General features: G+C 50.4%; 1 protein-coding gene and 1 non-coding gene across 2 annotated transcripts in view; both read right to left on the bottom strand.

Moving 5' to 3' along the window:
• Positions 1-3,434: 3,434 nt before the first annotated feature.
• Positions 3,435-26,471, bottom strand: part of NCAN (neurocan) — a 30,320-nt gene continuing 7,283 nt past the window's right edge. Inside the window, exons 4-15 of the mRNA XM_040241257.1 lie at positions 24,990-25,164; positions 24,753-24,880; positions 23,934-24,227; positions 22,246-22,845; positions 20,573-22,048; positions 16,086-16,202; positions 15,009-15,122; positions 13,563-13,721; positions 12,130-12,212; positions 6,986-7,130; positions 6,044-6,226; positions 3,435-5,791 (exon numbers count right to left, since the gene is read on the bottom strand). Of these exons, the coding sequence (XP_040097191.1) occupies positions 5,646-5,791; positions 6,044-6,226; positions 6,986-7,130; positions 12,130-12,212; positions 13,563-13,721; positions 15,009-15,122; positions 16,086-16,202; positions 20,573-22,048; positions 22,246-22,845; positions 23,934-24,227; positions 24,753-24,880; positions 24,990-25,164 (3,620 nt within the window). The 3' untranslated portion in view covers positions 3,435-5,645. The remainder of the gene's footprint in view (positions 5,792-6,043; positions 6,227-6,985; positions 7,131-12,129; positions 12,213-13,562; positions 13,722-15,008; positions 15,123-16,085; positions 16,203-20,572; positions 22,049-22,245; positions 22,846-23,933; positions 24,228-24,752; positions 24,881-24,989; positions 25,165-26,471) is intronic.
• Positions 10,744-10,866, bottom strand: LOC120864948. Its single transcript, XR_005721287.1, has one exon. It is a non-coding gene; the product is annotated as a U6atac minor spliceosomal RNA (small nuclear RNA).

Raw genomic sequence — 26,471 nt, 5'->3', positions numbered from 1 at the left:
CCATGGGTCTGGCCCTTATCAGCCTTGTCCTAATTGGGTCAGTAACCAACCCAACGTTCCTCTCAGTCCCTTGGAAACAAAGTGTGTGAAACTGGATGTTGACTTCCTGCATCAGGAAGGCAGAGAAGTTGCATATTTTCCATGGGGTGGGGTGAAGGTGGGGGTCAGGGGAGTGTGGGCTAAGAAGTAGTGAAAAGTTTCTGGGATACAAAGAAAGGAGAAGAGAAAAAAAACAGTGTAAATGTCTGATATGGCTGGAGAAGTGGGATGGTTGATTTAACTGCTGGTGCTTCAATATCAGATGGGACAGAACTCCTAGAAATTCCAACCACTCATCTGAAGTCAGGGTCCAGCCTCCTGGTTAGAGAGTCTTGGGCTCCAACTGAGCCTTAGCTTCCTTGCATAGGAGAATGGTAATGGGTCATTTTTCTGGAGATGAGTGCGTGAGATTTCTTTCATCTCTCCTTTTCCCTGCTGACATCCTTTCTCTCTTCCTTGGGGTCTGACATCCTGGTTGTGCCCTGGGTAACTAAGTTTTCCTTCTCTCGTTCTGTAAGTCAGAGGGGCTGACTCCACTGGACAATGAGTGCTGTGACTCACATTCCTGGGAGACCCTAATGGGTCCAGAGGTGGACATGGCCCAGGCAGACCAATGAGATGCAGGCCCTGGGATTTTGACGGACCAGTAGGATCAAAGGAACCCTCTTTCTGCTGGGTCTCTGCACTGTTGGAGTGGAGGCCTCAAGAGCCCACCTGGAGTAGAGCCACTCCGGAAGCTAGATATTCAGGAAAGCATCTGTCTCCTGTCTTCCAGCAGCCAGTGCACTTCTCAGAGACATCTAAAAGTTCCTACATGTCCTTCGGAAGAGGTTTTATATTCATTCAAGGAAACATGCATGTATCATTTTCCTCCTCACTTTTACACAAATGGAAGCATGCACTGTATACTCTTTGTTTACTTATGTGTTTGGCTGCACCGAGTCTTAGTTGTAGCACGCGGGGTCTTTGATCTTCATCATGGCTCACAGGATCTTTAATTGTGGCATGTGGAATCTAGTTCCCTGACCAGGGATAAAGCCCGGACTGCTTGCATTGGAAGTGCAGAGTCTTAGCCACTGGGCCACCAGAGAAACCCCAGTATATACTTTTTATGTTGTAAAATTTCACATGGTATGAGACTCACCATTATAAACATTTTCAAGACTTCAATTTAGTGGCATTTGGTACATTCACAGCGCTGTGCAACTATCATCTCTATCATTTTCATCACCCCAAAGAAAACCCCATTCCCATTAAGCAATCTCTCCGTTTCTCCCTGCCCCCTCTCCCTGCTCTGACAACTGTTAATCTACTTCCCATCTCTATGGATCTGCCTAGTCTTGATATTTTATATAAGTGGAATCCTACAGTATGTGTTCCTTTCGTGTCTGGCTCCTTTCCATATGATATTTATGGTTGAATAATATTCATATATATACATATCACATTTTGTTTATTCTTTTATTGGTTCATGGACATTTGGGTATTTTCCATCTCTATTGTCAATAACACTGCTACGAACATTTGTGTGCCATACATACTTTTAAAGTAACTCTATTTTTTACTTAATAATATATTTGGGGACTGGCTTCCTTCAGCTTGTAAAAAAATCACAGCCCCTCCCCTCGGCTGCCAGCATTCTTCTGAAGATCGGCGCTGCTGTTTGGATGCACCATAACTTTTGTAACCAGTCTCCTAAGAGTGGCAATTTGCACATTTCCCGTATTTTGTTGTTAGTAATAAGTACCACAGTCATCACACCAGTGTGTATAACTGGAGGATGATATTAGGAGTTGTTTGATCAAGGGGTCAAGATTTGCCATTTTGATAGGATTTCCAACTATTCCTAGAGGTGAGGCCAATTTATAGCCCATTAGTAGTAGATGGCAATGGCACCCCACTCCAGTACTCTTGCCTGGAAAACCCCATGGACAGAGGAGCCTGGTAGGCTGCAGTCCATGAGGTCGCTAAGTCAGACACGACTGAGCGACTTCACTTTCACTTTTCACTTTCATGCATTGGAGAAGGAAATGGCAACCCGCTCCAGTGTTCTTGCCTGGAGAATCCCAGGGACAGGGGAACCTGGGGGGCTGCCGTCTATGGGGTCGCACAGAGTCGGACACGACTGAAGCGACTTAGCAGCAGCAGCAGCAGCAGATGTGGTTCTTCCCTGATGGCTCAGTTGGTAAAGAATCTGCCTGCAATGCAGGGGACCCGGGTTCAGTTCCTGGGTTGGGAAGATTCCCTGGAGAAAGGAAAGGCTACCCACTCCAGTATTATGTTCTGGAGAATTCCATGGACTGTATTAGCCCATGGGGTCGCAAAAAGTCAGACACAGCTGAGTGACTTTCACTCATTTCACAGTAGATGCACTTGCCTATTTCCTATACACCTTGCACTTTCCTTGCACTTTCCTATACACCTTCACCTGCGTCATGTGTCATCACTTGTTACCTTGGCTTATTAGGTGAAAAAGAATCTCTGTGGTTGTCACTTGCAATTCACTTGTTACATGAAGCTGACCATCCTCCACTTTGACCTTAGCTGCAGGCTGTTGAGTAAATCATAAATCATTCTCAGTTCAAATACACTGTCATCATTAAAATATGCAAAACCTCTTTCTTGTGAAATTTATTGTTTATTTCCTTTTATTTATATGTCCTGATTTGTGTTTCTTGGTAATCTGAAAATTGTGTATTATTTTATCGAGCATATTTTGTAGCTTAACAGCCATCTTGTTTCCTTTTCTCTGAGCTTTTTGATCATATCCTTTGCCCATTTGGCTATTGGATTATTGTTTGTTTTTTTTTCCTGTTGTGGACTGGTGGCTCAGTGGATAAGAATCCACCTGCCAATGCTGGGGACACGGATTTAATTGTAGGAGCTCTTTAAGGCACCGATTCCATTATCTCTGATTTGAAACTTGTTTCCAAGCTTGGCATTTGCCTTTTGATCTTGTTTATATTGCTTTTTGTCATTACTGCTTTTAGAATAACGCCCACACTCCTCATGCAGCCCATATTGTCCTGAGTGCCTCATCCTCTGCCTCTCTGACCTCATGTCCCCCCACTGTCTACCTCTGTCACTCTCTTCCAGCCACTATGGACAATTTACTGTTTCTCAAATGAACCATGTTCCCTTCTGCAAGGAGATTTTCGCTTTTACTCTTCCCTCTACCTGAAACTCTCTTGCTTTCTTCCCTTCTTCATCCAGTTAACACTATTCTTCCTTTAGATTCTGTTCACCTCCTCCAGGAAGATCTCCCTGACCACCTCCCAGGCATCATGTCCATTCTGTTTATCACTATCTCCCCAACATCCAACATAGTACATGGCTCATAATAGCTGCTCAGTAAGTCCTTGCTGAATGACTGAATGAAAGTGTGAAGAGGCAGGTTGAACTGTTAAAAAATTTTATTAAAACGTCCAAGAAGTACATTAATGTCCACAGTGTCAGATACCACAGACCCACAGAACACTGCAGCTGACAGCAAAACCAACGGAACCCAAAGCTGTTCACGCGCACACACGCTCACACGCATGCCACACACGCGGCACACGCAGACACATGCACACCTCAAAGGGAAAGACCAAAAGACAAACCACCCACTTTAGAAAAGATTGAAGCCCCCTCCTGCCATGGTGCTGGGGTGTGGGCAGGGCAAGGGGCCGAAGGGTCCAAGGGCAAGGAGCATGAACCAAGATCCCTCAAAAAGGTTGCACCTCTAGAGTCCCCCACCACTCCAAACAAAGGGAGATTCTTTTGTGACATGGACGACTAAACCAAGGGGAATTATCAGAGCTAGAATGCAAACCTATATTCCTGGGCTTTCTCAACAATAAGCGTAAGGTGGGATAGTGGATAATGTCTACAGCGGGGAAGACTAAAGATCATGGTCAAGGATGTGGGTCTAGTTTGGACTTCTCAGTCTTTTCCTAAATCTTCCTGTGTGTCGAGCATAATTACGTTTCAACTCCTTTCCCCACAATAGAGAGCAGGGTTTGGAAGCAACCAGAGGCAGGGCCAAATCCTTATTCGTCTTGCAAGCCAGTGCCTTTTGCTTATCTGAGCCTCAGTTTTGTCTTGTGTAAAATGGGAAAATAGTGGTTCCTAAGTCACTGGGCTGTTGAGAAGATTCAAGGAGGCAATGTGTGAGCCCTTAGCTTGGTATCTAGTCCATAGCTGTCACCTATGATTATGACTTCCCTGGAGGGATACAGGCTCAGTCAATCCACTTCTTCCTCTACTGAACCCTTCCATGGACCATATATTTGCTTATTTTTCTTTCCTGCACAGGGCCATGCTCCACTGTGGTTTTTAACACTAATCCACAGATGTTACCCAAACTAGAGAGGCTGAGAGTGGACAAAGGACATGGAGGAAAAGCTATGGATCTTTCCTTGCCAGAGACCAGGACGCTGATCCAGAGATCTGGCTTGGGGAGACGTTTTACACATTGTAGATTCTGGGGAGGAAGGCAAGGTGATTTCTTGACCACTTGAAAACCTAAAAGACTAAAAGAAAAATGTGTGTGTGTGTATATTTCGGTTTTAACACAGCACAACTCTCTACATTACCATAGGTAGATGTTACTACTTCAAGGGTTAAGCATTTCTAGTCCACCAGGCAATGAATGGGCTGAGGGGAGGGATGGGACCCAGGGCAGGAGCACTACCAAGGTCTGCTTGAGGGATGGATATGGGCACTGAGCTAGAAAACGTGGCACCTCCTTGGTCCACAAAGGAGGTTCTTTGTCTCCCTGAGAGATGGAAGGGGAAGAAACCTCGGCTTGTCAAGCCCTAAACGTCCTCTCATCTGTGTGTGTGTGTCTGGGTGTGCATAAAATTCACCACACATGGAAAACCACCAAATCTCAGCACTGGACTAGACCTGGGAAAGCCAGCAACACAAATGCCCTTCCCTGCCCACAAATTTCTCTGACTAGTCTCACCCCTAACCCTGAGGGCATGGAAGGATGTTGTTCAAAAAAAACATTCCTGGAATTCAGCACATAGGAATTCCACACTCAATTTATCCACCAAGACTAAGGACCAAGCTTGGGCGGAAGTCCACGTTGCAGGAAGAGCAGTCATCAAGTTCAAGCAGTGTGCTTCCGTGTAATATTCTATTCCCAAAGCCAGTGACCTTCACTAAAGGCTTCAGCCTGCGCCCAGGACATCTGACAGTTAACTAATCTGGAATCCTGGCAGTCAAAGCAATTCCTTAGTGCAAATCCAAACACACATTCTTGCACCCTTATCAAAGCCTTATTTTCACAACTGGCAATGAGCCTTGCCAGCAAAAGACTAAACCCCCGCAAAGAATGATCTCTGCCAATTGTGCTTCCCTCCACTGGGAGATGCTCCCAGAGTTCAGCCTCACTAGAACTGACTTTCCAGACACATGGCTCCACCTGCCAAGAGGACCTTGTGTATGTAAGAAGGAGGAGAGAGGAGCTTTGTACAAGTGGGAATGTACAGTGGGGGGATGTGGTTTGGGGCTCAGGGGCTTCCGGACCCTCTTGTTTCTCTCTGGGCTCTGTCTCCCCAGGTGGAGGCTCCAAGGGAGGTGTGGGAAGGAGGCTGTGCTTTCTTATGCCTGGTTCTTCAACAGAAATTCCCTTCTTCCTTCTCCCAGTCCTCTGCTGGGTGCTTCTTGTGTTTTCTGCGCTCCTTGCGAGAATTGTGGTGGCGATGCTGGTGGTGATGCTGGTGGTGATGGTGGTGGCGACGCATCCTATGGGACCGTCTGGCTGCAGGGAAGCCAGGGAGGACAGAAACATGTCAAAAGCCGGTGAGAGGTGGGGGGCCTGACATAACAGGCCTCCGTGGAGGAGGGGGAAATGGAGGGAACACCAGGTAGGCTAGTAAGCTCTCGTTTATCGGCAAGGGCGTATCATCAGGCAGACAGCCAGTCAGATCGATGTGTATAGTCGCGAGGTGTTTAACTGGAGACTATATATAGCTGGACACATGGGTTGGGATGTCTGGGGGAAGCCACTTACGTTTGGTGCAGACGATTTGGGGCCGGTCCCATTTGCCATTGCTCCGGCACCGGATGACGGCCACATGGTGCTGGGCAAATCCTTCATCGCACTGGTAGCGCACTGTGGCATGGACGTTATACTTGGCCTTGCGGGCGCCAATGGGCGAGGCATTCTCCACTGCTGGAGGGGGACCACACAGCACTGGGGACAGAGGGGCTTCCCGTTAGAGAAGCGGATGGGACTAGCGCCAAACTGGCTCCAACTCCTGTCGAGAGGGACCCACAACAGGCCCCCCTTTGCCCAGCTGTGACCCTGAAAGGCTAGAAATGAATATGTCTGTCTCCTCCACCCAAATCAGGAGCCTCTGAGGGGCAGGAACCTCCTGGACCCATCTCACCCTGTAATACTCAGGCATGATGCGAACGAAGGAGATGGGAGGCAAGAATAATCTGAGCAAATGAAATGAAGAAAGGACAGGAAAACTGGCAAAGAAACAGAAGCCAGAATGAAGAAAAGTGTAAGAGAAAGGAGGACATGAGAAAAAAAAAATATATATATATACACATATATATATACTTAATATGTAAAGAGCTCTTACAAATCAATAAGACCAATGAACCTATAGAAAATTACACAAAGGCGATTAACTGGTAGGTCACAGGAAAAATACATGCAAAGAGCTTATCAACATATAAAGAGCTGGTTATTCTCATCCTCAGACATACACAAACTATGAAAACAATGATATACTGTTTTTTTCAGGACTTAGATGAACAAAGAACAAAAAGTGTGAGAACACACAGAGTTGGAGAGGTTGAGGGGAAATGGGTACTCTCACGTGTGAAGAGTGAAAACAGGGCTGGAGTGACGCCACACTTGTGAACTCAGACGAAACAATGGATCAGTGACGGGCAGGAGGGAGAGTCGGGGGAGGGGGTGGGAGGCAGGCCAGAAGCATACCTGTGCCCTTCTTACAGACATAGGGAAGGTTGTAGTTGCAGGGAACGTCGTTCCAGCGCCCGCTCTCGTGTGCAACCATCACCACGCAGTCCTCCCCACCCGCGAAGAAATTGTCCGGCTGATTTTCCCGCCAGTTCTCAAATTGCTGTAAGAATGGGGAGCAGGGGGTGCTCAAGGGACCTGCGTCCTGACCTGGACTCTGGCACTGTGGGACTCCCCTGGCCAGACCACTCACATTCTTAGGGACTCAGTGTCCCCACCTCTACAATGACCACTGGCCTAACTTCCCTGAGGGTGGCTGCCACTGCAGTCTGAGTCAACTCTCTTCTAGCTGGGAGGCTGTGGTACCTTCCTCCCTGGTCCTCATGCCTTCTGTTTCACTCCCTGACAGTTTCCCACATGGGTCACACATTGTTACATAAATAGTTGAACAAAAAGTGACTTCAAACTGGAAGTCCAGGAGGGCTTCCCTGAGGAGGCAATAGGAGAGCTGAAGACTCAAGGATAAGACTGATGCAGGCAGGGAACAGAGTTCTAAGCAGAGGGAATAGCTAGTACAAAAGCCCAGAGGCAGGACTGAACTTGTCCTGTCTGAGGAGCCGAACAGAGTCAGGAGGGCTGGGGCTGCTGGATCCAGGTAGAGTGTGGTCAGGAAGTGGGCAGGGGCCAGTTCCCATGGTGGAGGAGAAGAGGTGGATTTTTTTTTTTCTAATTGCGATAAAAATATAGAATACAAAATTTACTATTTTAACCATTTTTTTCTCTTTTAACCATTTTTAAGCGTCCAATTTATTGGCATTAATTGGACTTACAATGTTGTACAATCATCACCACCGTCTGTTCCCAGAACTTCTTCATCACACCAAATAGAAACTCTGTGCCCATTAATCCCTCACTCCCCATCCCCACTCCCCACCACCCCTGGCAACCACTGATCTACCTTCTGTCTCTACGGATTTGTCTATTCTAGATATTTCATGTAAATGGAATGTGACTTTTTTATGTCTGGTTTTTTCCACTGAGCATAATGTTTTGAAGCTTTATCTACATTGTAGCATGTATCAGTGCTTTTTCTTTTTTTTGCCTTTTTTTAAAAATTGAAGTATAGTTGCTTTACACTGCTGGGTCAGTCTCTGCTGTACAACAAAGTCGATATATGTACACACATATCCCGTCTTTTGGATTTCGTTCCCATTTAGTGTCACCACGGAGCACTGAGTAGAGTTCCTGAGTACAGAAGTTCTCATCAGTTATCTAGTTTAGACACAGGAGGCTTTACAAATAGTTGAGGAAAGAAGAGAAGTGAAAGGCAAGGGAGAAAGGAAAAGATATACCCAACTGAATGCAGAGTTCCAGAGAATAGTAAGGAAAAATAAGAAAGCCTTCTTAAATGATCAGTGCAAAGAAATAGAGGAAAACAACAGAATGGGAAACACTAGAGATCCCTTCAAGAAAATTTGAGATAGGGAACATTTCATGCAAGGATGGACACAATAATGGGTAGAAATGGTAAGGACATAACAGAAGCAGAAGAGATTAAGAAGAAGTGTCAAGAAAACACAGAAGAATTACACAAGAAAGGTCTTAATGACCCAGATAACCACGATGGTGTGGTCACTCACCTAGAGCCAGGCATCCTGGAGTGTGAAGTCAAGTGGGCCTTAGGAAGCATTACTATGAACAAAACTAGTGGAGGTGATGGAATTTCAGCTGAACTATTTCAAATCCTAAAAGATGATGCTGTGAAAATGCTGTTCTCAATATATCAGAAAATTTGGAAAACTCAGCAATGGCCACAGAACTGGAAAAGGTCAGTTTTCATTCCAACCCCAAAGAAGGGCAAGGCCAAAGAATGTTCCAACCAGCACACAATTGCGCTCATTTCATATGCTAGCAAGGCTATGCTCAAAATCCTGCAAGCTAGGCTTCAGCAGTATGTGAACCAAGAACCTCCAGATGTACAAGCTAGGTTTAGAAAAGGCAGAGGAACCAGAGATTGAATTGCCAACATCTGCTGGATCATAGATAAAGCAAGAGAATTCCAGAAAAACAGCTACTTCTGCTTCATTGACTACGCTAAAGCCTTTGACTACATGGATCACAACAAACTGTGGAAAACTCTTAAAGAGATGGGAGAACCAGACCATCTTACCGTCTCCTGAGAAACCTGTAAGCGGATCAAGAAGCAACAGCTAGAACCTTGCATGGAACAACTGATTTGTTCAAAATTAGGAAAGGAGTGTGACAGGGCTGTATATTGTCACCTTGCTTATTTAACTTATATGCGGAGTACATCATGCAAAATACCAGGCTGGATGAATGACAAGCTGAAATCAAGATTGCCGGGAGAAATAACAACAACTTCAGATATGTAGATGATACCACTTCAGATATGTAGATGAAGAGGAACTAAAGAGCCTCTTGATGAGGGTAAGGAGGAGAGTGAAAAAGCTGGCTTAAAACTCAACATTCAAAAATCTAAGATCATGGCATCCAGTCCTAACAGTTCAGTTCAGTTCAGTCGCTCAGTTGTGTCCGACTCTTTGCGACCCCATGGACTGCAGCATGCCAGGCCTCCCTGTCCATCACCAACTCCTGGAGTCCACCCAAACCCATGTCCGTTGTGTCGGTGATGCCATCCAACCATCTCATCTTCTGTCATCCCCTTCTCCTCCTGCCCCCAATCTTTCCCAGCATCAGGGTCTTTTCAAATGAGTCAACTCTCCGCATCAGGTGGTCAAAGTATTGGAGTTTCAGCTTCAACATCAGTCCCTCCAATGAGCACCCAGGACTGATCTCCTTTAAGATGGACTGGTTGGATCTCCTTGCAGTCCAAGGGACTCTCAAGTCTTCTCCAGCACCACAGTTCAAAAGCATCAATTCTTCTGTTCTCAGCTTTCTTTATAGTCCAACTCTCACATCCATACATGACTACTGGAAAAACCATAGCCTTGACTAGACTTGACCAGTCCCATCATTTCATGGCAAACAGAAGTGGGCAAGTGGAAGCAGTGACAGATTTTACTTTCCTGGGCTGCAAAATCACTGTGGCCAGTGACTACAGCCATGAAACTAAAAGACGCTTGCTCTTTGAAAGGAAAGCTATGACAAGACTAGATAGGGTATTAAAAAGCAGAGATGTCACTTTGACAACAAAGGTCCATATAGTGAGAACTATGGTTTTTCCAGCAGTCATGTACAGATGTGAGAGTTGGACCATAAAGAAGGCTGAGCACCGAAGAATTGATGCTTTTGAATTGTGGTGCTGGAGAAGACTCTTGAGAGTCCCTTGGACTGCAAGGAGATCAAACCAGCTAATCCTAAAGGAAATCAACCCTGTATATTCACTGGAAGGACTGATGCTGAAGCTGAAGCTTTGGCCACCTGGTGCGAAGAGCCCACTCACTGGAAAAGATTTTGATGCTGGGAAAGATTGAAGGCAAAAAGAGAAAAGGGATGCAAAGGAGGAAACTGTTAAATAGCATCACCCACTCAGTGGACATGCATTTGAGCAAACTCCAGGATATAGCAGAGGACAGAGGAGCCTGGCATGCGGCAGTCCATGGGTAGCAAAAAGTCAGGTACGACTTAGCAACTGAACAACAGCAACAAGAGTATATATAAGCCAATCTACTAATTCATCCCACCCTCCCTGCCCCTTAGGATCCATGCTTGTTCTCTACATCTGTGTCTCTATTTCTGCTTTACAAATAAGATGATACCGTTTTTGCAGATTCCACATACCTGGATTAATATACAAAAAACAGTGGTTAGATGCCACGAATTTGGAGGCAACGCCTTAACCGTAGGCTTGTCAGGCCCAAGGGCCTCTTCCATCCTTGTCAAGAGAAGTACTAACCTTCTCTCCTTTCATACAATGCTATCACTACTTTTTAATTAATTTTTAATAACCAAATTGTACTCGTTACGCGGATGGATCACATCTCCTTCATCCGCTCATCATGGATGGCCGCCCGGCTTGTTTCCACCTTTCGGCTACTATGATCAGTGTTGCTGTGAACACGGCTGTACCGGTATCTGTTTGAGTCCCTGCTTTCACTTTTTTTGGGTATCTTCCTAGGAGCAGAATTACAGGGTCCTGTGATAATTCTAGGTTTAAGTTTTGAGGAAGTGCCAGAATGTTTTCACAGCAGAAAGAGGTAGATTGATTTTTATCTTAAGAGGGCTTAAAGCACAGATAATCCTGATCTGATATATGATCTTTAAAAGGTCCCTATAGGGAATTCCCTGGTAGTTTATGGTTAGGACTCAGCACTTTTCACAGCCGAGGGCTTGAGTTCAATCCCTGGTTGGGGAACTAAGATCCCAAGAGCTGTGTGGTGTGGCCAAAAGAATAAATAAAGAAAAGAAAAAAATGAAAGGCCCCTGCGTACAGGGTTACCTTTTGGGGTGCTGAAAATATTCTGGAACTAGATCAACATGGTTTTTGCACAATATTGTGAAAGTAATAAAGTCACTGAATTACACACTTTAAAATGATTCATTTTATGTTATGTGAATTTAAGCACAAATTTTTTAAAAGTCCCCACAGCTGCCAGGTAAAGGGTCAGGAGAGGTGGTAGTTGGGGGGAACGGGTATAGATGTCCAAGAGAGTGCTAGGAGAGGCTGCACAGGCAGGAAGAAGAGGGAAAGTGGGAACACCTGAGAATTCATGTCTGATGGACCAGGCAGAGTGAGCAAGACGGGGCTGTCAAACTGAGCCCAAGGTTTGCAGCCTCAACCACTGGGTGACCAGGCTGTTCACAGGGCTGGGAAGTCAGGTGTGATGTGGGACTTCACTGAAGTTCCTTTACCAGCTCCAGCATCTCAGAGTCACTGCCTTTTTTTTTTTTTTTTTTCAGTTTGTTTGTTTGCTGCACCGAGAGGGCTTGAGGGATCTTAGTTCCTCATTCAAGGATTGAATCCAGGCCGTTGGCAGTGCAAGTGAGGAGTCCTAACTAATGGACAGCAGGGGAGTTCCCCACGGGGGACTTTTGATGGCCACTTGTAATTTTGCCCAAGATAGCAAAGTGAAGCCAGAGGGTCTGACTATTGCACTTCACCCAGATCTCTCCACTTCAGGCAGAGTTAGAGTCAACAGTCTGACTGCAGGGACCCAGGCCCCCAGGCTCCCGCCACTCACCAGCCCTGTGTTGTCCGTCCACTGGAAATCCCTTTCCACGATCCTGTCATTCAAGCCGATCCATGTGTTTTCACGCCCAAAACCTGTGGGGTGGAGGTCATGAGGGCTGGGTACCCACGCCTCTGCCAGCCTAAGTTACTGGCTGGGGGCAGGGGAACTGGGGAGTGGGGCTAGGGCACAGAAAGGACTGGGATTAGGCTCCTGGCCTTGCCACACCTTGTGACTTAAACCAAAGGCCGGAGGAAACAACAGACAAGTCAGGTCTCGGGAGAAATGAGAGAGTAGGAGCTAGGAGAGCAGTTGGGAGGGCTGGACAGGCAGGCGGGTAAGTCCAAGGAGAAAGCAGCTGGATGTGTGTGTGTGTGTTTGATTACACAGAGGGGAAAAAAACCTGTGAACCAGGGAATGGACAAATGAAAGAATCAACAGGGGATAGGATGGGGCAGATGTGAATAAATAAGTGGATGAAAAAGGGCAGAAGGAGTAATGAGGAACTCGGTAAAGGCTGCATTTAATTTATGGGATATGCCTCTTTCTCTTAGTCTCTTATTCTCCCTCATTGCATCCCCCACATCACAGATATTTCTCTATCACCCTTTGACTCCTGGCCTTGTTTTAATTTTCATCAGTGCACTTAAGACCAGTTAAATTATAGGATGTGTTTGTATGTGTGTGTAGCGGGGTGGCTAAGTCACTTCAGTCAAGTCTGACTCTTTGCAACTTTAGGGACTGTAGCCCGCCAGATTCCTCTGTCAATGGGATTCTCTGTGCAAGAATACTGGAGTGAGTTGCCATGCCCTCCTCCAAGGGATCTTCCCAACCCAGGGATCGAAACCTCATCTCTTAAGTCTTCTGCTTTGGCAGGTGGGTTCTTAACCACTAGCACCAGCTGGGAAGCTCTGACATTTAATTAGATGTTTACTTGTTTGCCTATATCCTCTGTAAGAACCTTACTCCTTCAGGACAGGACAAAGTGTTTCTCTGTGCCTGGAATGATGCCTGGACCATAACAGGTGCTGAGTAAACAGTTGGTGAATGAATGAATAGAGTGAATGGGTAAATGAACTGGCAAGTGAACAAACAGACAGCTGAGTTAATTATTGGTCAGGGCTTGCACTGACTTCCCTCGTGGCTCAGTTGGTAAAGAATCTGCCTGCGATGTGGAAGACCTGGGTTCAATCCCTGGGTTGGGAGGATTCTCTGGAGGAGGGCATGGCAACCCACTCAGGTATTCTTGCCTGGAGAATCCCATGAGGAGCCTGACGGGCTACAGGGTTGCAAAGAGTCAGATACGACTGAGCGACTAATACGTTCACTTTCAGGGCTTGCATTCGTGAACACGGCTTCAGAAAGGTGGCGTCTTCGGCACCCTGGGGGGATCCCCCTGACAAAGGGCCTGTAAAGGCCACCACTGCCCACCCCAGAGTCCCTACTGTTAATGAAGTTGTGTTCTTCTGGTGAGTGGATGCTGGTTAGGTGGCCGGCTCGGCGGCGGCAGTCCCTCTCGGCGTCCTCCCATGCCCGCCGGTGTGCAAAGTAGCGGTAGCAGTGGCCCAGGAACTTGTGCCAGCCGTGGTCACAGCCCTCTGTATCTGGGGGGCGGAGAGAGAGCATGAGGGGCTGGCATCGGGCTGAGGTCGGCCTTGCCAGCTGCGAGTGCAGCCGGCCCACCAGAGAGAGGGCTCAATCCGAGGTCACTGTGCGGCTAAGCCACCCCCTGCTGTGGGCCATCCCCCACCCCACCCTCGCTCTACCCCATCACCCTGTCACCTCCCTCCTCCCCTATTCACATCTTTTCTCTTTGCAAAGTAGAGATTCAACTGGAGGACCATTACAGCCATCCCCTCTCATCCTAACTCTGATGTCTCCTTCTGTGATCTGGCCACATCCTGGGAACTCAGGAAATGGTCTCAGGAAGGCCTAAAATTTCCCTCCTGGGCAAAAGCTCCAATAGACATTTCTCCCCCAAAGATATACAAATGGCCAACAAAATAGACATTTCTCCCCCAAAGATATGGCCAACAAGCCCATGGAAAGATGCTCAACATCACGATCATCAGGACACGTTAATCAGAAAATAATCACAAAAATAATAAGTGTTGACAAGGATGTGGGGCAGTTGGAACTCGTGTGCACTGCTGGTGCGAATGTAATGGCATAGCCCCTCTGGAAACCAGTCTGGCAGCTCCTCAAAAAGTTAAACACAGAATTACCATGTAACCCAGCCGTTCTACTCCTGCATACACCAGAAGGAAGGGAGGGGAAGAAAAGAACGGAAAACAGGTGTTGTACGTGAACATTCATAGCGGCACTATTCACATCCGCCACAAAGGGGAAAACAGCCCAAATGTCCATCAAACAACACGTGACCCATCCAATGGAATATGATTCACCCATAAAAAGGAAAGAAGTGACGACACGTGCTGCAGTGTGGCTGAACCCTGAAAACATCAGGCCGAGAGGAAGACGTCAGACAAAAAAGGGACACGTAGCAAATAACCACCTTTGTATGTAAACATATGAAATAGGCAAATCCATAGGGACAGAAAGCAGATGAGTGGTTTCCAGGGGCTGGAGAGGAGGAAGGGGGAGTAACTGCTCGTGGGAACAGCATTTCCTCTGGGGATAATGAACACGTCTTGGAACTAGCTAGAGGTGGTGGTTGCACAACGCTGTGATGGACTGAATGCCACTGAGTCATACACTCAGGAAAGGTTAGTTCTATGTTATGTGACTATCTGAGGAAAAGATTGACTTCCTGTCTGAATCATGGCGGTGGGACCAGAGGCAGAGGCCTGGAGCTCCATGTGTGGGAAGCCTGTGGCCCCAGCACCCGACCCCGCTCCTGTACTACTTCTGGGGTCTTGGCAGAGACTCACCTTTCTCACAGAGGCTTCCCCCATAGCTGGGGAGGCAAAGGCAGATGAAGGCGTTGACCTCGTCAATGCAGGTACCACCGTTCTCACAGGGGCTGGAGATGCAATCGTCAATATCTGGAGGGGAAGGTGGGGCTGAGTCAGAGGTCAGTCTCCCCTTGGCTCCCAGTCCAAGGAACCCAGGCAGAAGATGTAGTCCTGACCCTCCCATCTACCCCAGACCCGAGGACATCAGCAGTGGTCTGCGCTGATGACCCACTGGTTCTGGCAGTCAAGGGAGTGGGACCTCAGACAACGGACATGAACTTGCACCAGTGAGAGCAGATGCCACTGGACCGGCTAAAGGCCAGAGTGTGCAGAACGTTCCCCCTGGTTCCAAAACAGTGAAGGTGGGTCTGGCAAAAGACCCATAGAATATTGAAGCTGAAGGGTCTTCAAAATGTGGAACCTAGGAAATTGAGTTCCAGAGCATTTACAAGGGTTTGCACACTCACAAAGCTGTTTGCAGGCATAGGGAGCTATCCACTGACACCTATACCAACCCCTGTGTAGACAGTGCCCGAGGCACTTAGATGCCAGGCAAGTCATTGGCCCTCTCTGAGACTCAGTTTCTTTTTTTTTTTTCAAAGTGATGATAATAATACCCCAGTGGTGGCTGTGAGTAGAGGGTCAATGAAGAGCTCAAGAAATTATGTCGCTTATAATTATTTTTATAATTTCATAATTTGGTGTATTTCTTGTGTGGGGCTTTGGGGGGCTGGCATGCAACAGTTCTGGTGGTGGTGCCTATACCCCTACCCATCCAGAAGAGGGTAGGAGATCCCCAGGGGCAGTCTGAACCTTACCATCCCTTTGTCTTCCCCTCCCCCACCTCTGCCTGGTAGTAATGGGAGGCAGCAACCCAGAGCCTCAGCCCCCAGAACGAGAGCTCAGATGTTTGGCGATGGGGCTGGTTTCCTGGACCCAAGGAGTGAGGGAGGGGAAAGGAGCATTGGAAGCCAGCCTCTTGTGATCCCCTGATCCCTCATGGAGATGTCTGCTGGGACATCAGTGTTTAGATCCTGATTCCGCAGTACTTGCCGATCTCACAGTTCTCTCCAGCGAACCCCTGGTCACAGCTGCAGCCATACATGGTGCCATTGGCTCTACAGGTGCCCCCATGCAGACAAGGGTTGTTCTCACAGGGATCCAAGGGGACTGCAGGAGAGAAAGGCAGTGTCAGGAGTCAGACCATCAGGCGGCCTCTCACAGAATCCAGAACTCAGACCTCGAAAGGCCCCCTCATTCAGCACCTCTCTGTGGGGTACCCTCTATACCTTCCCAGTAAGTGACTGCTAACTTCCTCTTGCATGACCCTGTAATGAGCTTACTCTTTCCAGGAATCTGTTTCCAAAAAATACTCTTTACAAAGCATCTGTTGGCTGCGCTGCCTATGGCAAGGGCTTTCCTTGGACTGAACTGGAATGGGATTCCTGGTTAAGACGCCACGCTTCCAGTGCAGGGGCCATGGGTTCAGTCCCTGGTTGGGGAACTAAGATTCCACATGCTGTGTGATGGGGCCAAAAGATAAAAACAATAACGTAAATTTAAAAGAAGCCAAGGATTTTTTTTTTTTCTTCAAAGAATGGGATTCCTTCAGCTTCTCTTACAAAGTCTTCTCCTAGAACATGGTCTAAGTGGTCTCCTTGACTTATCCCCCCTTCTAGACATACTCTACTTTCATTGTGCTTCTCATACTTCAAGGGCAAACTGGACATAGATTCTAGATGGGGAATGAACAGCACCGGGACCAGCAGGCACTGTCGTCTCCTTCATTCTTGGGGCTCAGCCTCTTCTGATGCAACCTCAGTGGTTACAGTGTGGAGAAGAGGTGGATTATAGCAGTTACTGTGCATAGGGGGTGCAGTCAGAAAGTCTGGTTCAATGCCTGCCTCTGCCACTCACTAGGAAATCCTGGGCAAATTCTGTGAATTTCTGGGGCCTCATTTACAAAACAATAAAAAGAGCTCATCCTTCTCCCATTCCTGACCATAATGCCACGTCTGGCTCTGTGTATATCAGCCTGGGGCCTCTTGAGGCCTCTTGTCCATTGCTTACCATGGACAGGGGGAGTGAATGTGAAGCTCTCTCCCCCTCTCTCATCCCTTCAGCGGTGTTTCTCTGGAGGCAAGAGGGTCTCCCCTCCCCATTTCAGGGGCCCAGATGCCTTGGTGGGTGGGCTCTATCCTGGAGCCTTGGAGGGGCACAGCAAGAACCCCCAAGCTCTCCAGATGACGCCCATCTCTTGTCAGGGCAGTGGCAGCTTTTCCACTGCAAGACACTAGAACTGAGACTCAGAGAAGACCCAGGGACCCAGGGCCTACCTCGGAGTCCCACAGCAGGGCAGTACAAGAGCCGAAACTGGCCTTCGGGGTTCTGACGGCCCAGTGTAAAGCCCTCTCTCCAGCGCCTACCACCCGGAATGTGTTCCTGCTTTGTTTTTGTCTGGGGCCCCAAAAGAAACAGACAGTAACGAGCAGGCACCTCCTCCCTGGCCTCTCGGCCTCCACCTTCACCCTTCGCAGGGTGGTCCCCCCACAGCTGCCAGAGGAAGCCCGTGTAAACTTGAGTCAGATCCTGTCCCTCCTCTGCCTAGATTCCTCCATGGCTCCCGACTGCCCTCATAGGAAAAGTCAAAATCCTTACCTCAGCCCCCAGGGCCCTGTACAACCTTGCCCAGTATCTCCCAGCCTGATTCTCATCTCCCTCCTTCTCTTACTCAGCTTCCAGCCATGCTGGGCCTCTGTGCCTTCACCGGACCAACCACAGTCCTACCTCAGGGTATTTGAACAAGCTGTTTCCTCTGCCTGAAATGCTCTTCTCCCCACATCTCTATATGGCTCCTTTCTCAACCTCCTTCAGGCTTGCTCAGATTTCATCCTAACTGCCTCCCAAAACCAAAACTGCCCACTGGCATCCCTCATCACTTGCTTTATTTTTCTCTTTTGTCTTTCTTACTCTCTAACCTCCAATATAATTTATTAAGATCATTTCTTATCCATGCCTCCTGCGAGCGAGGTGATGGTCCACATGGCAGTCACACCTAGCTATTTAAGTGAAATGGAATAAAAATTAAACTGTAATTCTGGGACTTCCCTGGTCGTCCACTGGTTATAAGAATCTGCCTTCCAATGCAGTGGATGCAGGTTCAATCCCTGATCAAGGAATTAAGATACCACATAGTGCCAGGCGACTAAGGCTGCGTTCCACAACTTCTGAGCCCACACACTCCAGAGCCCTTCTGCCACAACCGGAGCGAAGCCTGACTGCCAGGATGAAAAGCCAGCGTGCCACAATGAAGACGCTGTGTGCTACAAAGAAGGCCCAAATGGCTGGCTGCTATCATACCAGACAGTGTAGCTTGAGAACATTTCCATCACTAGGAAAGTTCTAGAGTACTGCTCTAGAATGTCAGCTTCCAGAGCTGTCTCGATCTCACCCTCATGCCTGGAATACAGCCAGCACTCAGGAGTTGCTTGCTAACTGAATAAAGGTAGCCGCTGGCCCTCCTGCAATGACAGAAGCCTGTCCCTGGGGTGGTAGCTTGTGCCCTCGCGGATGGCCAGAGAGGCCTGTGGCTATGTCTGTGCCTGGCGCCACCCGGGCACGTGTGTGCACACATGTGGGGCTGCCAGGCACCAGGATGCGTAAGCCCCACCAGGTGCCCCGTGCCGCTGACACCTGCCCACGGGCTGGCGGTGACTCAGTCGCTTGCTGGTGCTGCGTTTATTTTTGGCCTCATTAGCATTTCTGCTGCAAGCAGTAGGTGAGTAGGCGCCTGGGTCTCCCCCAGCACTGGCTGCCTCCCTCCACCTCGGCTGCCAACGGGTAGAGTCTGGAGCCAAAACACCGACAAAGTCCAGCACAGAACCAGCCATGGCCCTGGGGGCCCCTCTCAATGCACTTTCCTCAGCACCCCAATATGTGGCCTCCCTCCCAACTTTCCCACCATTCCTCCTCTAGCTCCTCTGAGCCCCCTTCCCATACCCATCCTCCACAGCCAGTCTCTTCTCTGCCCCCCTCCCAGGGTGAGCTTAACCCCCCTCTCCAAAACCTCAGGGCGTTTTTTTTTTTTTAATACCAGTGAAATAAACATCTTAGATTGAGACAAAGATTGCTGTCAGACAGCCTGGATTCAGACTTTATCCTTGACATTCCCCAACTGCAAGACTCTGCACAAGTCACTTGACTTCCCTGTGCCTCAATTTTGCCATCTATAAAGGGAGAATCATAGTAGAACTTGCTCCCTAAAGACATTAAAAGGATTAGCTAGGGATTTCCCAGATGGTCCAGTGGTTAAGACTCTGTACTGCCAATGGCGGCGAGGGTGGGTGGGTTCAATCCTTGGTCAGCTAACTAAAATCCACCATGCTGTGCAGAGTGGCCAAAAGAAAATAAATCTTAAAAAATAATTTTAAAATGAAAAGATTAACCAAGTTGATTCCAGTAAAGTGCTCAAAATAATCCAAACTCAAAGGCAATCACCGATAATCATCAGCCTTTACCAAAGCAAGTGCCCCTGCCCAGGGTCTGCCTGCCTCCTGGGCATCTAAGAAAAGAAGATGGGGCCCCAGACACCGCCCAGAGATGACAGGGTGGGCAATGAAACCCTGCATCAGCCGTTTCCATCGCCGTGACAGCCTTCAAAAAAAGGAGCAAGTGTAAAACCAACTGTGTTAATAAGAGTGTTTTGCAACTCAGAAAAAGTGCCTTTTAATTAGCTGCTTCTTTTTTTTTTTTAAAGCTCACTTGACCAAAAAAAAAATAGCTTAATATGACAGGACCTAAAAACTAAAGGGCTGGAATTTGCAGGCTGAGCTATGGGCAGACCTGAACTCAGGAGAACAGGGTGGTGGCTTTCTCTGGGCTCCGCTGGGCACAGAGCAGCTAAGGTGCGTGTGGACTTGAGGTCTGATCACTAACTGGCTGGTGGTGACACATTTCGCTGAGCTTCAGTTTGCTATCTGTGAAATGGGGGCGATGCGAGCACTCCCGCCCCCTCCCAGCACGCACACTTCCCCGTGGCAAAAGGTCCCTCAAGATGTGCACCACTGAATTCCAGCTGCACTTCAACGCTTGTCCAGGAAGACCTCCCTGCCAAGCCTTCTCCTTCCGCCCCTCCACCCCACCCAGGGAGGGGTCTGTGCCAGCCTCATCTTCAGACGGGGGCATTGCTGAAGGCAGGACCCCGGCCTTGCCCAGCACTGTCAGCTCAGAGAGGACACGAGCATGATCCGCTGATGGTACTCATTCCCCAAACCAAACTCCACCCAACTGTTCATCATCGCCTCACCACTCACGGTGTGCAAAGCACGTCATATACAACTTCACCTCGTGCCCTTTGTCCAGATTGGTGCTTCTGCCAGGAACACCCTTTCTGGAATTCAGATCTGTCTGATGAGCCCCCATCTTGAACATCATCCCCTGCTAGACACCTTGCCAGGCACCAAGGACAATGCTTCCTCCCAGCCCCAGGTCCCTGAGCACCAACGAGGTGGCCTGGATGAGACCACGAGCTTCGAACTCACCCTCCTCCGCGCTCCCATTTGCAGGAGTCCCTGGCAGGGCGGGCTCCTCTCCACTTGCTGCCTCCTCCCAGAAGCTCTCCACACCTGGGCTCCCCATCAGGACCTCCAGCTCAAACTCCTCTGGGCCCAGGGAGGCAGGCAGGAGGGTGCTGGGAGAGTCCCACAGCACTGTAGGCTCCCCCGAGGAAACTGAAACGGGCTCGTCCTTGTTGGCTGCTGTCGGCGTCCAAGGAGGAAGAATGGGGTCCCCCGAGTGGCTACCCTCCTGTGGAGGCTCCAAGGCTCCCAGGGTTCCCTGGGTCACCAGCTGGCCCTTTGGCTCTGGGTGGGGCTGGGAGCTTGAGGAGGCCACTGTGAACACAGCCAGGGCCCCGACCTTGTCCCCCAGGTCCAAGGACGTGAGGGATGTCACCACACTTGTATCCACAGCCATTTGAGGGCGCAAGGTGGGGCTTTCTGCTCCCTCAACCATGTGGGATCCAGGTTCCCAATGCCCACCAGCATCGCTGGTGTCCAGCGTGACTGTGGAGTCCATAGGGTCCACTGTGACTCCTCCATCTGTAGCAGCCCAAGGTCCCAAACGTGGGGTGACCTTCGGCATCAAGGAGACTTCAGGGACCCCCAAGGGTGCAGATGGGGAGTGGGGGTCCAGCCCTTCCCTGTGCGGTGAGGCCCATTTTCCCTGCGTCTTGACAATGGAGGCCTGCAAGCTGGAAGTGGGACTCTCTGCTGTGTTGAAGACCGCAGGCTCAGACTCCGAGACGCCTCTGGCTCCCATGGGCTCAGTGGCAGTCTCAGAAATAATGATATCTGCCACCACACTCCCGTCCACAGAGGCCTGTGGGCTGGATCCGGGGTGCTCAGCTTTGCTGAGCTCAGTAGGGCTGGCCCCCCTAGTGTTTCCAAAGTCTGTTCCAGGGGAGTTGGGACTGGCTCCAGCTTGTGTGTCTGTGGCTGCCTGTGAAGGGGCCGGAGGACTTCCTCCTCTGTGGCTGCTGAGTGACAGGGATGTGGACTCTCTGTCCTGTCCTGCAAGGCCCGAGGAGGAGGGCAGGGAGTACACTTCCAGATGGATGGGATCCTTCGGGCTGGCTTCGATTTCTGAGGCAGGGGAGGGCGGGGCAGTGGCCAAGGCCTCACTCTGCCCCTTGACCCCACTGGCCTCAGTGGGGAGGGGTGTAGGAGGCGCCTGTGATAGGAGCCACAGTTTGGGGGCACGAAGCATGGCCACGACAGGGAGGTCTGGAGAAATGAGCGCGGGAGAAGCCTCCCAGGGGGCAGGGCTGGGGCCGCTGGAGGGGTTGGGAGTGGTCTCTGAGGGGGACCAGGGCAGGTCGGAAGTGACCGGTCTCATACTAAAGCGCTTGGCTTCTTCTAGGTCCAGGCCAAGGGCTCTGCTGGGGTCTGGGATGATGGGTGGGACCACGGTTGGGGGCCACAGCCAGGGCTCTTGGGGGCTCCTGCCACCAAGGGAACCTGAAACAATATCAACAGTTATTATAATTATCTTTCAGCAGCTCCTTCTTCTGATGGTCTCCTTGGCTCCAGGCCTGAGGAAGAGGGGTCTTCAGAGGCTTGGGGAGGCCAGGGGACCCAGCTGTGATTCGGAGCCTCCTCCCCTGCCTCCCTTAGATCCCCAGGCAGTTCCCATCTCCCCCAGGGACCCCACTCACCAGCTCTGGGCATTTCCACCTCATTTGTCAGCACAGCCCAGGGGCTTTGGCTCTGGCCGCTCCCCAAGGCGCCTGTGGCTCCAGTGGTCATGGGAGGCTCCACGTAATTCCCAGCAGCCTCTGGGGCGGGGGGCTGGACGCTGGCCTCGAGTGCCCCCTTCAGCCCTTGCTGAGGTTCCTGCTGCTGGAAGTGGCGCCCGTTCAACCCTTTAAAGCGCTCCCTCTTCCTGGGCGTGGTGCTGGCCGGGGCTGTGTCTGTGTGCATGCCCACAACAGTGCCTGCCTCCACGCTGCTGTGGCTGGGGGCCACCGTGCTCAGCCACACCTCCTCAGCCTCCAGGGCAGGACTTGAGGCTAATGTGGGGACCCCAGGGGCACGGCTGGGGGTCGCTTGAGATTCCTGCTTCTCTGCCAAGATCAGAGACTCTTCTTCCCCACTAGACACCAGAGGCTCCTGGACGTCTGGGGTGACTACCTCCTCCTCCTCCTGCAGACTGGGCTCCAGTTCTCCAGCAGGGGGCCCTTCTGCCGACAGAATCTCCCCCTCATCTCCAGATAAGGGGGTCTCTGGGTCTCCATGTTGGGATGTGGGGTGATGAGCTGTGGGAGAAAGCAGAAGAGGTTGTGCTAGGCCCAGGGCCTAGCTGGGAAGTGTCCTGCCTGAAGTCTACACACATTCCAGCATGCTGTAGCACAGATCTTCTACGTATTTCTGTCTCTCTGTGCCCCTCTGACTCTCTAGGTTGTTTCTGGGATCCCCCTGACTGAGAGATGGAGGTACAAAGTTTTCGTCCCCATTGTTCAGACAGGTCCACTGTCAAAGTCAGACTCAACTGGTCACAGTGAAGGGTCAAGAGACATCTTGGCCGGTGGGTGAAGCTCAGGCAGTGCCAACTCTCAGGGGGGCAGGTCAGACCTGGGCGTGGCTCCTTCCCAGGGAGAGAAAGCGCCTAATGGGCATGGCCTCCCTACGAAGAGATTCCCCCCGACTCCCGCCCTTTGACATAGACTCATCTCCTTTGGATTTGAGGTTGGCAGCTTCTGAGGGTATGGAACCAACCCAAGGGCGAGGGTCATCCCCTGGTCCTGTCCCTGGGGCCGTGGCCTTGCCTAGGGGGCGTGGCTAGCCGAGGCCCCTTCCCAGCGGGTGCTGCTGTGCAAGGTTCCAGGCAAGAAACTTTCCATCCAGAGGTCTGAGATCATCTCTTAGAGATCTCAGGAGACATACGTGCTAAGTCGCTTCAGTCGTGTCCGACTGTTTGCGACCACGCTCCTCTGTCCATGAGATTCTCCAGGCAAGAATACTGGAGTGGGTTTCCATGTCCTTGGCCAGGGGATCTTCCCAATCCAATTTGTGTCTCCTGCACTGGCAGGCGGGTTCTTTACCACTAGCGCCACCTGGAAGACCTAGACCACACACTGAACAGGACTTCCCCGCAGAGCTTGGCTTGCCCTGGGCTTGTCCTAAGGAGGGGCGGAGCTCCTACGGAAAGCTTGTCTCGGGGGTGTCACCTTTCCCTGGGGGCGTGGCTCACCGCGGAGTAAGTTTTCAACCTGTTTCTCCCCTGCCTGGCCTCCGCCTCCACTAGAAATCCAAATTTCCAGGGGCGTGGCCGTTAGCAAAGCGCACGCCCTTGGGGCGTGGCCACCAGGGGACGCACCCTCCAGGGGCGAGGCTTCACACATACCTCTGAAGCAGTAGGCATCGAAGCGCTCGCCAGGTGCCGGGAAGCCGGTGCGGTTGGCAAAGCGGTATACGGTGCGCACGCCAGGGGCTGGGCCACCGCAGCGCCGACGCGGCGTCTGGATCGGGTAGCGCACGCTGCCGTCGGCCAGCCAGCCCGGGTCGCACTGGTCCAGGCCCTCATGCCAGGCCAGGTGCAGCTGTCCGACCGAGGCCAGCACGGCTCCCTGGCGTCGGCACTGGGCGCGCGCGCCGGCCAGTGTCAGGCGGCGGGCCAGGCCTACGTAGAAGACCTCGCCTGCGGGAAGGCGCGGGAGAAGGTCAGAGGTGTCCCAGGGACGCTCCCCCGGAGCCCGCGAAGGGGGTCCCATCTCAGATAGCCCTGATCTGGCCGGATTTGGGTTGTGGCTAAACGAGATGGAGGCAGCCGCAGCTGCGCGCCCCCGGTCGCCAGAGCATCACTGTTATTGCCTCTCAGGCAGTGCTAAGAGGGGGCTTCACTTTTTTTTTTCACAAATGAGGTAACTGAGGCGCCTGAATGAGTTGGGCTTCAGAGAGAGGAAGGGGCTTGGGGCAGGCGTGAGGAGGAAGGAAGTAGGAAGAGGGAGAAGAGGGCAGGAAGGGGGAGAGATTCGGAGAAAGGGAAGGGCACAAAGGAGAGGGGCTCAGGGAACGGAGGAAAAACCCGGCGGGTCCAGGTCTTGGCTGTGGGTTTAGAGAGGGATGAACCTTAGGAGAGCTAGGCAAGGACTTGGGGAAGGATGGGGGTTAGGAAGGATAAAGGGGCTCAGAGAAGGGGGCGTTCTACCAGCCCCAGACTTACCCCCCAGCTCACGGGCAAAGCAGTACACATCGTAGAGTTCCCGTGGGTCTCGCCTCCCGTAGTTCCTCACCCCCGGAAGGCTGCTACGGTCACCATAGCAACCAGGACGGGACTGGGTGATAGGATACCTGACAAGACAAAGTGGGGGCCTCCCTCGGATTTGTGCTCCGGGGGCTCCAAGGAACATCTTTCTCCAGGGGCTAGCTCTCCGTCTCCCTACCCTGTGTACCCGCTCACCGAACAGTGCGGTCAGAGAGCCACCCGGCATCGCAGTTGTCAAAGCCGTCCTCAAAGGCAGCCTGCAGGTGCCGCGGGGCTGCAATGGTGGCTGAGTTGAGACGGCAGGCCTCCTGAGCCTCAGCAAAGGTCAGAGAGTAGCGATCCAGGGCTGCTCGGTAGTGGAACACAACACCTATGCAGAAACACCCGGGATAGGGAGCTGATTTATGCTGAAATCTTCAAGCACAGACCTCCCTCTTACAGAATGCCCCACCTAGACTAACAATGATAGACGACCTGCTGCCCTACACTACCCTGTACCATGTCTGTTCACTCAGCACCAGGCATAGGGCTAGGGTGATGATGGGGAGTGAAACTGATATGCCCTGGTTTTACAGATGAGGAAATTGATAATGGCCATAAAGGGCTAGAATTTGTTAAACATTTGCTATGGAAAAAACATTTACAAGCACTATGTACGTACATGCTAAGTCACTTTATTTGTGTCTGACTCTTTGCAATCCCATGGATTGTTGTTCACCAGGCTTCTCTGTCCATGGGATTCTTCAGGCAAGAAGAATGTCCATGGCATGGGTTGCCATGCCCTCCTCCAGGGGATCTTCTCCACCCAGGGATTGAACCCAGGTCTCCTGCACTGCAGGCAGATTCTTTACTGTCTGAGCTACCTGGGAAGCCCTATGTTGGTCATGAGCCAACAATGTCTCACTGCATATTTTATTGGGTCGACCAATCATTCCCTTTCTAAGGCTTTTCCAAGGGGATCTTCCCAACCCAGGGATTGAACCCAGGTCTCTTAAGTCTCCTGCATTGGCAGGTGTGTTCTTTACCACTAACACCACCCCCAGAAGCCCCTTTATACTCATTACTTCATTGAAATCTTACAACCCTATGATTATCCCCATTTCCAGAGGAGGAAACGAAGGCTCAGAGAGGTTGAGGGACAAGTCTAGGGCCACATGACCAGTGTAAGGGAGAGCCAGAATTTGTATTCAGGAAGATCTGGACTCCAAAGACAGCATTCTTCATGCCAGGGTTAGGGACTGGAGGTAACAGAAGGCATGGACAAGAGCGAGAGAGATTCTTCCTTTCAGGAACTAAGCACATGCAGTGGGAGAGGAAGCAGAGAGCAACCGGTGATCAAACATGGCTCTTGCCCAATTTAGAAATGGAGTCGCTCACGGCTTCCTGGAGAAGGTAACGTGTAATTCACATCCTGGTTTATCAGATGTGAAGCATCAGTAAGCTCCCTGTGACTCAAATTCTGATTTAGGGATGAGAGAAATGGCTGAGCGAGACAAAGAAATTAAACATTTTGCTCTGTCTTATTACACTGAGAGCTCCCAGAAGGCAGAAGCTGTGTCCCAGTCATGGCTGTGTCTCCAGCACCAGGTACCAGGCTGTCACGTGGTAGTTGCTCAATAAAGGTCTGGTAGAATGAACAAACCAAACAAACCCAGAGGTGGAATTCCCTTCTTTCAT

Source organism: Oryx dammah, unplaced genomic scaffold, assembly GCF_014754425.2.
Source record: "Oryx dammah isolate SB20612 unplaced genomic scaffold, SCBI_Odam_1.1 HiC_scaffold_5, whole genome shotgun sequence".
NCBI classification, from domain to species: Eukaryota; Metazoa; Chordata; class Mammalia; order Artiodactyla; family Bovidae; genus Oryx; species Oryx dammah.
Note: the sequence above shows the minus strand (reverse complement) of the source record. Positions and strands in the feature narration are given on the sequence as shown.